The sequence below is a fragment of the Strongylocentrotus purpuratus genome, unplaced genomic scaffold, assembly GCF_000002235.5.
Source record: "Strongylocentrotus purpuratus isolate Spur 01 unplaced genomic scaffold, Spur_5.0 spur5_scaffold_4, whole genome shotgun sequence".
Lineage (NCBI taxonomy): Eukaryota > Metazoa > Echinodermata > Echinoidea > Camarodonta > Strongylocentrotidae > Strongylocentrotus > Strongylocentrotus purpuratus.
In genome coordinates this window covers 12,442,021-12,458,650 of record NW_022145610.1, presented here as the reverse complement: position 1 = coordinate 12,458,650, position 16,630 = coordinate 12,442,021, and the positions used below count along the sequence as shown (strand labels likewise).

Below are 16,630 nucleotides of genomic sequence, written 5' to 3'. Positions count from 1 at the left end.
AAGGTACCCACAATGTACCATCACAGTACACAAACTAATTTAGTCATTAGAGTCTAATTATCAAGACATGAATATTATATTACACTGTTCAACCTTCAATGACCTCAAAACTTATAAAGATGCAGGTAGCCCAAAACACATAATAAATATATATGTTACTCCTGTTGCATTCTGTATTGTCATAAAACAATGGCGGAAAACATGTGGGAGATTCTATTCTACATTCTAGTTGAGTTTAAACAGTCCCAGAACAGTCTGGATTTTGAATGGGAAAAATACATTTTATATAATTTGGCATATAATTGATTGTTCTGTCATTTTAATATCTTACTTCTGTTCCTTTGTTTAAATAATGCAGATGCTTTTATGTGATCTCTTTTTGTTTTGTTTTTTGTTTCACTTGATTTCAAGTGGATTCTCCCTCAAGAGATTCTTAATAGCAGATCAGTTGAAGTATTTTAAAATATCTTTAATCTTTAAATGTATTTATATAATTAATTGTTCTGTCATTTTATCTTTCTTCTGCTTCTATGTTTACAATGCAGATGATTTTACAATCTGCGTGATCTCTTTTTTGTGTTGCTTTTTGTTTCACAAGTGCGCCTAGAGAATTTGATTTCAAGTGGATTCCGCACCTTACAAATCTCATACCGGTATATAAAATAATCATTAGTAGTAGTAAATACTTTTTAAAGTAAATATGTAGTCTGCTCAGAGCCAGAAGACATTGACTCTGTTCCGAGGTTATGAATTAATGCCCTTCAGGCTAGTCCAAACAGATGATATGTAGTCTGCAAATGAGTGGATGTGTTTCAAATCACTGGCTGATATCATGCATCTTAATTGAGGAACCGTGTCTACGTAACCATTTAATGATCTTGTTAATAGATCTAATTTTCGACAGCTTCAATGTTTTATGATTCATGTTGTCGTGTTTCCTTGTTCAGTGAGTCACTGGCAACAATTAAAAGAGAAAATTCAAGTAAAGTAGAGATCTTTCTTGAAAGGGAAACGTTTGAATATTTCAAAGAAAGTCACTCCACTGGCCAAATGATGTTTTTTTTTTCCACATTGAACATTACAAATTTGCTAAATGCGGTGTGTGAAAAAATTGTGATTTTTTTTTTTTTTTTTCTTCTTCCAAACAAGATACTTAAAGCCATATGTGAATGCAAAAAATTTCCATCAGTACTATTTCCCATGAATGTCCACAGCCCTTCCACATCATGACCTATTTTTCCCTGACTTACGATGCTTTGACTAGCAGTTGCTGCTTCTCAGTCAGTTCTTTCTTCAGGCTCTCGACTTCTACTTTCAGCTCAATGTTCTGTGGAAAGAATAACAATGTACACAAAAAATTATTTAAGTATATGAATGAAATTTTGCCCCAAAAACAAACAAAACAAATATCTTCAAGAGAAGCACATTTCTTCTAGAAATTATAATATTTATGCCAGAAAAGTTTTATTCAAATGAATGGATGACAAATCGCTTTAACTAAAATTTCATACATGAAAAACCTACTTTTTTTTTTCTTAGTACATTCATGTTTTTTAAAATCTTTGTACTTTCTGTTATTTTGCCAATTCTATTCATCAGATAGAAATTCACAGTTCTATCTTTTCATTTATCTTTGATATCTTGCGGACCCTAACTATATCAAATGATTTTGCACCAAGTCAGAGAGAAAGAGAGAGAGAGAGAGACAGACTCTAGAGACACACAGAGAGAAAGAGAGAGAGAGAATATTTTCATGATTTCCTTCCTTATATTGTTCTTATCTGGTCATCAATCTGTAAAATGTCACTAGAACAAACCAAGAGACCACAGGATTCTATGCCACCGAGAAAAACATTTTCAAACAATCCTCTAAATGTTGCGGTAAGTTCACACAAATGGCACATGGAAATGACATCATAGACACAGCTGTAAGCACAGGAAGTATAAAAGGATGGAAAGACAGAATATGGGATGGCCTAAATAATCAAAACAAGTCTTGAATTTTTTTTAAAGATGTGCATGATGAATGAAATTTCATTTGCACAGAAACATGTTTAGACCATGCCCTATCAAACTCTGTATGCTTTGTGCATAATATCATTCTTCATGAATATCTGTAATATGAAAACTTAGAGCAGTACAATACAATGCATACAATATTAGAGAACAGTTTATAAAAAAATAATTAAAGAGAGCATATAATAACAACAGCCCCCAGGAAATCTAAGAACACTAATTTGTTCTCATTGGTGTGTATACATATGCAATGTGTGAAGTACTAAATGCCATAATCTACATGTATATAAATTGCAGTATCAATATCAATTGTCATTCATACTTGCATATCTTTTGATAGAGACAGCAAGAGAGTCAGAGAGAGAAACAAGAAAAACAGCAGCCAATGTCTTTATGAAGTACTCCACAATGCATATCCAATCTAAGACAACGACATCCAGGTCTCAATTTATTTTGATAAGTACTCATGAAAGTGAAATAAGATAGATTTAAGCCACTTCAACTTACATTGTAATTTCCTTATAAAAACACTCTTTGTTCTTCCCCGTTTAATGACCTACGGTACTACAATGTGCCCGACTGGGAAATGACATACATGAAGCTTTGGTCCTACATGTACATTTGCTCTGTCAACACTTGCTACAAGCTGTATGTTATCAAAGTCGTAGGGTGAATCAGAGTTACGATTGGATTTAAGGTTAGGGGTACATCTCAAATTCTTGATACAGTTTTAGATCCAGGGCTGAAGTTAGAATTCAGTAATAACAATAATAACAATCTACAATGTAATAGCGCTTAAAACGAAAGACCGTCGCTAAGCGATTTACAGATATACATATAATTACCCTGGTCATCAGATTCTTTCATGCACAATGTGTGCCATTTCCACTCCCTGGGAAGTGTTCCTACCTCATGGTCACCATGAGGTTTACACTTTGACGTCACACTTTCAGGTCTCCATTTTCTCCAGGGTATGGGAGCACAAATGTAGACTAATGCCTTGCCTAAGGAAATTATTGCTGTGTCAGGGATCAAACCCACCACCTGTGCATTTTAAGTCAAGTGCTTATACCATACCACTCGACTACGATTGTTACGTTGTACGATCGACATGGCAACTGTCCTTCAGTGTCTTCAAGTTGCAAACTTAGTCTGAATTCTAAAGATTGTAGACAATCGTCAAACCATATACTTTTCCATGACATTGAGACTACACTTCCTACATGCATCTAACATTTCCTATAAAAATCAGTTTTCAATCCATTGTTGTTTCATCATTGTTCACACTGAATCACTGATATATGTTTGGTTCCAGTTTTTAAACTGCACTACAAACCTTTTTCAAACTTTATAGCAGAAAGCAGAAATTGTCGTTGTTCAAATGCACTAGATATAACACTTTTTAGACTTCTAAACTTTCTATGGCAGTAAAAATGTCACTATCCCATCAATTTGAAAGATGACTTTCTATAAAAAAAAAAAAATTAACAACTACACTGTGTGACTACATGTAACTTGTCACAGCTTGCCACTGATGTAAAGAGGTCATGAGAACAGGGCACATTTGTTGTGACATGTTTGTGAAATGCAATCTACTTGTTTACGCACAAATCTGTTGATTTGTGATGTAAGAAAATGCCACTGTTCCCCTTCTGTATAATCCAGAAGGAAAAGTCGTCATATTGCATTTCATTGACAGTTGGCACAAGATTTTTAGAACTCAATAACAAGCTAATGCACCGTATGTGTTCACACATTTTAAATATAGAGTTGACTTCTGGTCATGTGTGTTTACAATCATTACCTCGTGTTAGAAACTGTATCAAAGCAACTGGAAAAGGGGTATTACGTAGTGCATTTGAATTGATGTCTATTTAACTGCAAAGTTTTGAAATGATCTACAGACGTGTATCATGTAAATGAAAAGAATTTGACTCAATTCTGCTAAATCATGCACTGTGCAAAAAAAGGAGTACATGGGACAACACTTGTGTGGCATGAAAGTTGGATCTAAAGTTTTCACCTTGTTATTGTCATATTTCGAATATGAGGGCATTTGAAGGTTAATTTTTCTTCCAAGGATCATTTCTTCTATGGCATTCTCCAAACTGACAAAGGCTTTCTAATGATTTTTCATATTTACCCAAATCTTAACCTTCTTAGTAAATAGATCTTGCCACATTTCCTGGGGTAACCTAATTCCCGCTGGGTCATCACATGACTCACGATATCCAATTAGAACATCTTAAGTGAGTGCTCCTGACACTTACTGAGTGAATTAAGTTTCCAGGTTATCAGGTGAATCAGAATTATAGCTCAGATAATAGTTTGTAAAGTTTATGCTTAATGTGGGTATCCCAGGCATTTTAATATAATTTTTTAAATGAATCAATCAATGATTTGTTAAATTGAATTGTATATTGTAAATATTTCATTTTAAAGCGGTGAAAATTCATGTGAAATGAATAAAAATTTAATCTGTTAGCACTTGTCAGTTCCTAGGTCCCAATGAACCATGAGTCATTGTCGTTCTAATTCATTGTAAATGAATGCACATGTACAAGAACTTCAGAATGGGCTTCTTGAAAAGAAGACCTTAAGACCCCCCCCCCCCCCCCCCCACAATTTGTGAATATCTTCAAATATGCTAATGGTAGACATAAGGTACATAAATGTAAAGACCTACAGTTGTACACTTTTACATCGACTGACCAGAAATGCAGAGAGAGAGAGAGAGAGAAGGATATACAGGTGTAAACATCTTTTTAGTCATGCCCCTTAATACTTGACTTTTTCCCCTCTATATTTAGACCATATCTGCCTTTCGCAAAAACATTGTATGATCCCTCTTATTCATACTTCAGCTCATTTACATAACATGTAACATGTACACGTAATGTGTCTACAGGACTATCAAGTTCATGATCGGTTATGATTTATAGAGATCACATGATTTCTTGTTGATATAGTGAGCCATCCCTGCAGGAAGTTTCTTTAATGCTATCCAGTATTTCTTAAAATCTAAAGCTAGGTTTAAACTTTACGTCTGCGAAACCTCAAAGTTACCCACAACGATCCACTATCAATGACGATTACAACAAGTATTCCAAGTTGTAATGTGTCTATAGGACTATCAAGTTCATGTTCGGTTATGATTTATAGAGATCACATGATTTCTTGTTGATACAATGAACCATCCCTGCAGGAAGTTTCCTTAATACTATCCAGTATTTCCTTAAGTCTGAAGCCATGTTCATATGGGACCATCGTATTTCAAACTGTTAGTCAAAGTTACACACAACGATCCACTATCAACGATGATAACAACAAGTATTCCCAGTTCTAAACAACAAGCCAGGAAAACATCCAATTTAATTAAAAGCTGGCGTAACCTCAAACTTAATTGCATCCACACAGCACTTAATTTCAACAAAGGACCCCTGCCCCCTGCTTGTAGTTATCATGCTAACCTTTAGATAGCTTTAAGTAAACTTTAGTTTCGTAACTATGAGTGTGTCGAGTAAGGACCCCCTTTTGCTTGTAGTTATAGTCGCGTTAACCTTAAGTTTGAGTCAATTTAACCTAAATTTTGTAACTATGAGTGCATCCACATAGTCCCGAACTACAAGATACATGTAACTTCGAAATTTTAAAACTACAACCTAAACTTAAATTTAACAGATTGCTAAGTGAACCTATCTTAAGATTTGATAGAGATATGTTATCTCACAGACAGGATATCTTATCTCCTGTATATGATACTACAGGGTCAGTTTTCTTGATCAGATCTTCTGATTTTTTTTAAAGCTAATAAATACCATGGAAATGGAGAGGAGACCAGCAGACATAGAGCTACACTTATGGACATGTCAAGTGCCACTTAAATGGTCAAACTATAAGTTCTTTAGATTAAAAGTATTACTCTAACTGAAGAAAAGCGAAAAGTAAATGTACAGCCAAAGTGAGCCCGATAACAACATTTTTTTTCTATTTCATCACTGTATATTTTCGAGAGTAAATGCTTGAATTTGCTCTCCATTGCAGATAACAAATGTTGCCATGGATATAACCTCCTGCCTGGTAAAAGAGTGAGAGGCCAAGGCGAACATGTGGTATAATGTATGTCTTGCGAGCCCCCCTCCTAGTGAGGGCTTGTCCTTCAGACAACAGCAACATGTAAAAGGTAATTTTTTTTAAATATCAGCTAATGTATAGTAGATGTACAGTCGAAAATTAGGACATTGGGACCATGAAAATCACCTTTTTATAACAAATATCTTGTTATATCTGAGCTCTTCATAACAAGTTCTCCTGTATTGGACATATGAAATCACGCAACTAACATGGTACTCACTTTCAAAACAAGTTTTAAGAATTGGCCATATGGCCATCAACTTAAGTAGGAAAAATAAGTACATAAAACCACTAGAAGATATGCTGGCATTAGTTGTTGCAAGGTGTTTTTTTTATTTTTTATTTACTATTGACTTCTGTAGTAGTAGTCACATATCATGTTCAGTCAGTTAGTGGAACATCTGCTCAGTAAATGTACATCACTCGTTGTATGACAGTTACACTGTAGAAAGTGTTTTCACAGACAAATTGTACTGGATATCAAAGTGGTCCACACACACAAATGGTGACCTATCTTTAAGGGCTGCTGGACTCGCACATAAGTGGGTGGATTACTCTTTCATACTTTACAAACTATCAAAGACATTCTTGTCACAAATTTACAGGGGTCTATTTCAATCATGTGGGCCCCTTTTCTTTCCTTTTCTTTTTCTTTTTTAAGTGAAGGCAAATCAATCTTAGCTCATGCAGGGCTTGAATATTGTAAGTTTTAGGGGCAAGTCACTTCAGCTAATCAGAGGATCACAAAATCCAAGACCAATACTAGTACATTCGGGAAAAGGGTATGGATGCAGTGAGCAGTAGTTTTGTTAATTTGAGAGTGGCACTGCACCACTTAGTAGTATTACAGCAAAATGCCTAGTGGCCATTGGACAATTTGAGCTTCTTCCTGTCTATTTGTCTCTTTTTTAATATACTTTATTCATTTGTTTATTTTTAATTGTTACTATAGTAGCAGAGAACAATCAAGATCTCCTAATTTTCCAAGATTGCCACTCACTATTAGGACATAGAAAACTTTTTATTAATTTTTAAAATTTCATGAATGGTGCTATCTTTTTTTTAATGACAAGGGACTCTTTAATTTTCTTGATAATTTATCCATAGCAGCTGTCTTTTATATATTTTTTATGTATTTTTCCCTGTAAAGTGGAACAAAATCTACCAAAAACTGATGATTTTTTTCTTCTTTTTCTTTCTTCCAAGGATCTCGGTACTCACTGTTGTGATGTCATCATTGTCTTCAAACTTTTGTTGCATTCTCTCCTCCATGAAGTAGATGCGCAGCTTGAGGCTGAAGTTCTCCTTCTTCAGATCAGAGATTTGCTGCGGAGGAAAAGAATGAAGGGGTGGCAGGATGAGTGAGACAAAGGTGGTAAAGAAAGAACCCTGAAACATCGCACAAAGTGACATATCTTTTTCTTAGTGGTCTATTCCATTTGGAAGATTATACAGTGCGTCCCAGAAGAAACGAAACCGAGAATTATCAATGTTTTATCATAACTTCCTTTTTTATAGGACGCACTGTATATCATACTTACAGGTACAGTCAAACCTGCTTTAGTGACCACCTGTATAGAAAGACCAGCAGTCTACAAAGAACCACATTTTCTGGTTCTCTTGAAAAAGAGTTTCTCATCGAAACATGTACTAAAGGAACCTGTACTTAAAGACCACCTGCCTATAAAGACCACTTTTCTTGTTTCTCTTGAGTGGTCTTTATAGACAGGTTTCACTGTATATGAGAACTAAATGTACCCTTTCGAATACATATAGTAGGTAACTTTCTCAATTTGTCCTAAATATATATACAAGGGTACCTGTGGCTGAGGTAAGTGTGCATGCACAAACCCTTTTTAGTCAATGCGCGTAACAGTGTCTGCACTGTGAGACTAGACTGACAGCATACTGCATAGGCTGTGTACCTTAGCTGCTCTGGCCATAGCCAGAGACTGACAGAGACAGGCTCTGCTCAAGGCTTTAGGAATTGTGATACATTGTCAAATTAAAGTCCGTACCTGCAGACCAGGATGAGGTTGACAATACCACTTTTCTAAATTCATAATCTTATATTACACTGATGTTATTAACATTCATTATTTTGAATATGTATTTGAAAATTACTGGTATCGTTAAAAAAAAACTTTAAAAAGCCTAACTGCGATTAGATTTTTTCAAAACTGAAGGCATGAACAATTTATTTGGTAACCCATTAAGATGGTGAGTATCATTACATATTATGCAACAGTCATACCAACATGTGGAGTTTATCATATTATTTCACAATACCATACCAGGGTGATTAATTTACCAGCTGTGTTAATATTATCTTTACCTGCTCATACTCCTTCATGGTGTGGGCACGTACCGGCGACATCCTGCCACTTCCGCCCACCTTCTGGATCGCTATAACATACATACAAAGGTAAATAAACAGTTTTGTAGTGGTTACCATGGAGATTAAACAAACAATGATATATTGTATGTTGTTGTTGTTGTTGTTGTTGTTGTTGGGTTTATAAGGCTGTCCAATCTGAAAAGATTATATCCGCCTTATATGCATTTATTTCAATATGCTCTGTATCGATGAAAACTAGTCATTTTATGGTTGTTACCATGGAAATGAAGCAATGAAAACTGATATAATGTCTGTTTTAATGTTTATGTTACTACGTATGGGGATGTGGGCTAATTGGTCATAATGAGAGCCAGGAATAATCATACATGTATATTTAGTGTATAATTATCAAGGATAACCTTCAAATGTGGATGTAATGCTGCCACAGAGGAAGGATGCTTTTCAGAAATTTAGATATACCGGCATGTATAATTATATGTAAATACTAAATGGTATATGTTTTAAACCAGAGCTCAGAAACCAAAATATCACAGGATATTGAACTTGTTTTTCTTTTCTCAAGTCTTTTTTATCTTCAATATTTGATTTTAATTACTACAAAATATTGTTCTCCTCCATCTCAACATGTAGCTCTTCCACTTCTCTCTTCCTCCCAATCTCTTCCCATTTACTTGTCTTTTGCCTTCTCTTCCTCCCTCCTTTTATTAATTGAATTTTTGATAATTTTCGTTACTACTATCATTAATGTTGTTTTTGTTGTTCTTGTTTTACTTATTATCATTGTTGTTATTATAAGTAGTAGTATGAGTAGTAGTATTATCATTAATATTTTTATCATTATTGTTATTATTATTGTTATTAATTGTTATTATCATTATTATAATTACTGTTGTTGTTTTTTATATCATTTCATCATCATGATTATCATTACCATTACTACTATCATTTTTAACATTATTATTATTAATATATTACCATTATTATCATTCTTATCATTATTATTATTATTAATATAACTATTATCATATGAAGGATGAATAAAAGCAATATTACCTGGTGCAGAAGTGTCAGGAAAGTGGTCACTGAAGTTAGCTGCTGTGATGTCAGCCCCTGCAGTCACATTGGGAAGCTGGGAAAAATTGATGCTGTGAAGATCAAAAAACAAAACAAAGAAGCATCATTAACAACTAATTCCAAACAAACCCCCCCAAAAAAAACTAATAAATAAATGTTATTATTTATTAGCAAAGGGAGTGAAATAAAATCAAAATAAAATTTCAATTGTAAAATCTTGCGATTTATTTCAAAATATATGTCAAAATACAATTTGAATCAAATTAAATTAATCACCCAAACCAGTTTTAAATGACATAACAGCAGTTTATTCATCCCAAAAAATTGGCAATATATAAATATAGATATTTTTATTTTATTGGTCTCCAATCAAATTATACCGCACAGCTTAATTGTAATTATTGATAAATGTACATGTACCTTTCTAACATCAACATTTTGAAGAAAAGAAAAAAAATTAAAAAGAAATATCAGAGAAGAACAGTATTTACATACGGCTCAACGTACGTGTGTGATAAATTAAGGTACATACAGTATACGTGTATATGCAGTCAGAAAAGACAGAACTTGTCAAATTGATATAAGTTCTTGTACATAATAATATTTGTAAATGCACCTACACTGTATCCATCTTTAATATAGATGCACATCTCATTATATATATACAACACTGCCCTCCACTACACACTGTAGTGTATCTAGACACTACCCCAGGCCCAGGCTTCAGGCATTTACCAGGTATACACATGTACATCACGGGCATGAGAACAAAGGAAGCCTGTAAGAACTCCACAAAAACAATGTACACATCTAGGTCATGAACAAATGTGTGCATATTTAATCCATGCATAAACCCTCGTGAAAGCTCAATATTTGTCTACATGAAAATTCACAATACAATACTTTACCCTAGTCAGACAGATCAATGCCACTCACACCACGACTCACTAGTGAAACACCAGATTGCAAATCAAGTCATTTGGCGAAATCAATATTATCCTCCTAAACCATACACATCTCTCTCTCCCCCTCCTCTCCTCGGGTTCTATTGTGCCTACCAATCCAGCATCCCTCCTCCCCTCTCATACACAAGAGGATGATGACTTCTGTGTATACAATACAGCTGTGATGAGGGGTAAATCACATCACGTATCAGCAGCTGAATGATCATTAGAGCATGCGGAACACAGCTGTCCTACTTTCCACGCTGTCCGGTTGCTAATCAGACCACAGCCATCGCAGGCAGAAAATTTATGCCTGTTTGCAAGAAAAAGGTCAAGTTTCGCTTTCGGCAATCAAGTTCATCCCCAACTTTCCATCTGTAAATCTCTCTCACCAATCGGCCAATATTAGAGAATTTACGTGATGTGATTTTTATTTCATATTCTGCGGGGTCACTTCCAAAAATATGTTGTAGTTATATTTTGTCACTTCTTGCTCCCACTTGTTACAATGACATAATAATTCTGAAGACAAATTTATCAGGGCTTTTTATCTCTCTCACTAATCGGCCAATATTTATAGAGAATTTAGTATTAATGTAATGTGATTTACTTCATATTCTGCAGAGTCAATTCCAAAAATATATTGTTGTAATATTTTCTCACTTTTTGCTCGCACTTTTTATGACACAATACCATATGAAAACAAATATATCAGGGCTTATGTAAAAGGTGTTCGGCCATGAAGGGCTATCATTGTTGCTATTTTTTCATTTCTTATGATTAACCAGTAACATAATCAATCAACAATTCAACCACACAAAAAAGTATTATTGTTAAAGGTTAGAGCAAGAACACTTCCAACGTTGATCCCATAGACTTTAGGGGGATTGCAAATAATGGAATTTTACATTTTTTCATTAGGGGATTTTAAAATGTAAAATAAGCTTTAAAATCCTTAAATTGGCAAAACTTTGAGAGATTCAAAATTCATTGCTTTTTAAAAAAATTGCCAATTTAACCTTCTCAACAACATTCTCGTCCATGTACTGTATATTGTTTCCATAGATATTTGTATCAATTACAAAGAAATATTAATATTGCTGCCAATGAAAGTGATCAATTTAGCCTAAAAAATAAATCCTGTCCTGAAAGGATAAGACTACAAAAGATTAAATTGGCAACACTTTGAGAGATTCAAAATTCATTGCTTTTTAAAAAAATTGCCAATTTAACCTTCTCAACAACATTCTCATCCATGTACTGTATATTGTGTCCATAGATATTTGTATCAATTACAAAGAAATATTAATATTGCTGCCAATGAAAGTGATCAATTTAGCCTAAAAAATAAATCCTGTCCTGAAAAGGATAAGACTACAAAAGATTTCAACCATTAACCATGAACTTGAGACTGTTCAAAGTCCAACTGCATATCCAAGGAAACTGGTATATCTCTGTACATTCATGTGGAAGACATTAAAACTGGCAACCGCTGTGATTTTTTTCCCTATTGTAAAACAAACATCGGTTACTCCCAAGGTTTAAGTTTCACTCTCTAAAGCCTGGGAAAAATACTCTTCCTTGTACTTATTAAGCTGTTTGTATGCTGTCTGATCTACATGTTACAATTTACATCTGTGTGGACACCCTTTGAATTAAGAACAGAGGACAAAAAGATATGATAGGTCAACAGCCGAAAATGTGAGAGAGAAAAACAAAAAGGTTTTTTAATATCTTCTGCTCTTTTCCTCTTGAAACATTTTTCTAAAAATGAAATAATGTATCAAAATATCTACACTTGTACAAATGTACAATATGATGATAATGACGAAGATGATGATGATGATTATGATGATAATAATCGAAATGTAATTTTCAATTGCATATATACATGATATACATTGTTCAGCTTCATTCATTGTCTTGAAATCATATCATTGGTACATTGTGAATTGTGCATATCAATCCTGTCAGGAATCCACGTAATGAACCTAGGTCCAGAGAGACAACTGCAGATAGAATGCCTTGTTTAAAGGTAAAGACCAGTATTGGAAACGCCCCAATTTCAAAAAATGAAATGGAAGCTCTCATTACCCAATCATGTGAAAGAATATGTTTTGACTAATACATGATGATAAAAAAATTGCCGGGAAACTGCCTACTAATTCATATATTTGGTAAATTTGTTTCTCTCATGGTCTGTGAGAGATATAGGGTAGTCCCATATACATCTTTCTGTGTATAGTGCTTGTAACTTTACGAAGAATGGGCCAAATTTTTTATCATTTTGATGATTCCAGAACCTTGCAGATGCTAGATGCTAGATGATCAACCTTTTCTGATCGATTCCACAACGTTTCTTTCACAATGCAATCGCATGACCATAACTGGTCTTTACCTTTAAGGACATTAAACTACATTTAACAGTATGCAAAGATTCAAGTGCTTGGCCTTTCAACCAAAGGGAAAAGGCCAATAATTGTGATCTTTCACCTACATACACTGTATTGTGCAACATGATGGCAGGCTTAATTCATGGAAACATTTCATGCCACAGGAAGAAGGGATTGCTCAAGTGGCTTGAAGATGACGGAACTGGAGCAACCAGCACAAATCTCCACTTCCCGGTATCCTACAGATCGTACTTCCTACACACTCCAACACTAATCTATCCAATCATCCTCATTGGAAGTGATAGCTGATTTACTTCATGAAGTCCATATGAACTCATGTGTACTTAAAGGTACTGGTCACTTTATAAAAAAAAAATCAATGCTCCAATGGCATAAATCTCCACTTCCTTATATCTTATGGATCACTTCCTACTACAAGAACTAATCTACTCAATCACTGTTCATCAAAAGTGATGACTGACTGCTTTATGAAGTCTCCAACTTTCATGTACATGTACTCAGGCGTAGGGCCACGGTGCAATTAAAACCCCGAAAAGTCGTAAAAGCTTTTGAATTCGTAACGGCTATCTTAGCTTTATCTCAACTTTTAAAAAATAAGTGTTCCAATGGCATAAAGCTCCACTTCCTTATATTTTATGGATCACACTTTCAACTACAACAGTTAATCTACTCAATCAATGTTCATTGAAAGTGATGACTGACTGCTTTATGAAGTCTCCAACTTTCACCTATTTAAAGGTATATATGTCAACTTTCGAAAAATAAATGTTCCAATGACATAAAGGTGACAGACATACCTAAGCAATGGAAAGACATCTCTACTTCCTTGTGTCTTATAGATCAGACTTCCCATGTCACTCTAGTCTAACAGTAAACTTAATCTCCATGTACAGTATCTTATCAATATCATTGCTCATTGGAAGTGATAAACTGACTGCTATATATGAAGTCTCCAACTGTCACCTATTTAAAGGTACACATCATCTTTAGAAAAAGAAGTGTTCCAAAGGCAAACAGGTGAGAGAACTCTGCCAGCACAATAAATCTAAGATACCTTGTAAGGCTTGTATCTTATGGATCAAACTTCCTACACAATAATCAATCTAATCACTACTCATTGGAAGCGACACTTGATAGCTTTATAAATGCTCCAAGACTCCAACATTGTACATCTAAATGTAATCATCAGCTATAGGAAATAAAACGAAAGGGTTTCATACGAAAGGCAAACAGGATAGCTAAAGTGGCATAAATATGACACAACTAGAGCAACCAGCACAAATCTCTACATGATACATCCTGGTATCCAAACGAACGCCATTCTTGATCTACATACAGTATGTACTCAATCACTGCTTATTTCAAGTGACAGATGAGGTTATACACGTATACACTTACTTACTTATACTTCATGAGTCTCCTTCTCTTACATACAATGTATTGAAAGGTACTCTATAAAATTGAAATTGATATTTGAAAATCCAACTAAAATGTTATGAGAAGCATGTTACTTTAGACATATCACAGACATTTTCATTTTGTATTACCGTAATAGTATTCCTCAAAATAATCTTTGATTTTTTAGAGGTATTTGTACTGTATTTGTACTTTCACTGTACTGTATACAATTCTTATTTCACACAAAGAAAATCAACATTCCTTGAACATTGTAATTTCCACATTTTTCTCAAACTGGAATTATCATTTATACAAAAATTTCAGGATCATATCAAAACGTGAAATAAGAAAGATTACATTTAAAGACCAGTCAGACTAATCTACATTGTTGCAGTGACATGATCAAAAAAATTCATGTTGTATGCTAACAAATTGCACAACACTTATGGTATATATAATGTTCTTTGCAGGCAACAGCATATTGGCAACATATGATTGGATTTCCTGATATTTCCTCCCCCTTAGCAAAGAAAACTTAAAGGGAAAGTCCACCCCCAAAATAAGTTTGTTTCGATAGAGGCAGAATAATAAGAAAATCAGGTGAGTGAAAGTTTGAGCAAATTCTGAATGAAAATAAGAAAGTTATGAATTATTGAAGTTGTGATCAATCAAATACAAATTGGCAACTCTGTGACTTATCATACGAGCTCTCCTTCATTTGCTTTGTGCATAATATTCCATAAAATCATGTTTTCTTCGTTATTGATGACGGAATATATATTTGTTCCTTGCAGGGGGAGTATAGAAACATATTTGCAATTATTATATTTAGGGTGCATGTATGGTTGAAATTTTTCTTGAGGGAAAATGAAAATTTTAGATTTTTTTAGTACTGAGCAAATGGAAGTTGAGCTCGCATGATACGTCATAGAGTTGCCAATTTGTGTTTGATTGATCACAACTTCAAAAATCCTAACTTCCTTATTTTTAATCGGAATTTGCTCAAACTTTCACTCACCTGATTTTCTTATTATTCTGCCTCTATCGAAACAAACTTATTTTGGGGGTGGACTTTCCCTTTAATATCTTATTAAAATGCTAAGCTGCAATACTGTAGATGTCCTGCTACCTTGACCGGTCATTCTGCACACCCCCTTTCTTAGAAAAAAGGGAGAAGTAACTCATCACTCCTACGAACGTTCCAAGTTCAAATTCACACCCCTTGAACCCGATGAGAGGGGGCGTTGTCATTGTAAATTCAGATACATTTACAAGTATCGTAGACTACGTGTGAAATGGCACAAGTTCAATACACATATAACGTTTAAAGAAAATATTCAAATTGATACTTTCATAGACCAGCATATAAGTTCAAGGTAATTCATGTGTACCAGTACAATGTATGTACACATATTAAGTGTAGGATCTGTTTTTAATAAGTAAAATCTCTTTTTGTCAATGCAGAGGGTAAACCTCAAGAAAGCTGTTAGAGGTTTTGTAAACAAACTTTACTTTCCCTTGGATAGTTAAAGATAAACTTTAGTACTGGTAATGCGATTGCATTGTGAAAGAAAACGTGTGAAAGGATCAGAAACAGTTGATCATGTAGCATATAAGTATTGGTGTGCACTGCAAGGTTCTGGAGTCATCAAAATCATAATAAATTTGACCGAGTCTTGGTAAAGTAACAAGCACTCACATAGAAAGCTATATATGGGACAACACACATCGTGTCGGGGCTAGTACTACCTTGATTTCCTTGTCTTTCTATGCTTATTACTCAGCCAGTATACATTTTCTTCCAAAATTGTTTGGCACATGTCATTTATTTGTAATCTTGAACATTCAGTGTAAGTTTCGTTTGATTCTGTGAGAATTTTTTTATTTTTTTTTACCAGTACTGGAGTTTATCTTTAATATATTATGTACTTTACAACGTATCAATATGGTTTAGTGAGTGCTGACACAGTAATAAATAACAATCACTTACAGTGTAGCAGTGGATGGGCACTAGCGATCCAAAACACTATCACACTCACAGCTGTTGCACCAAAAATAATAAATCCGATTGGCACTAAACCTTGACGGGTAGTTTCACAACATCTAAACTTCCATCCGTCAATGTACAGACAGGAAGACAGTACTGTACCCACCATGTGATTGTGAAGTCGGGCAACTTCCACGTCACCGGTGTGACTGTCAACCAGTGACTGGTGACTGGTAACATTTGCCTGTCAGTAGGTTAACTCAACCTGACCCTTTGGCTAGTGGAGATCAATTCACTACATGTA

General features: G+C 34.4%; 1 protein-coding gene across 1 annotated transcript in view; it reads right to left on the bottom strand.

The window, feature by feature from the left end:
• Positions 1-16,630, bottom strand: part of LOC100888092 (CDK5 regulatory subunit-associated protein 2-like) — a 51,636-nt gene that overhangs the window by 23,014 nt on the left and 11,992 nt on the right. The window contains exons 2-5 of the mRNA XM_030998038.1: positions 9,563-9,654; positions 8,486-8,556; positions 7,372-7,476; positions 1,251-1,327 (exon numbers count right to left, since the gene is read on the bottom strand). Of these exons, the coding sequence (XP_030853898.1) occupies positions 1,251-1,327; positions 7,372-7,476; positions 8,486-8,556; positions 9,563-9,654 (345 nt within the window). The remainder of the gene's footprint in view (positions 1-1,250; positions 1,328-7,371; positions 7,477-8,485; positions 8,557-9,562; positions 9,655-16,630) is intronic.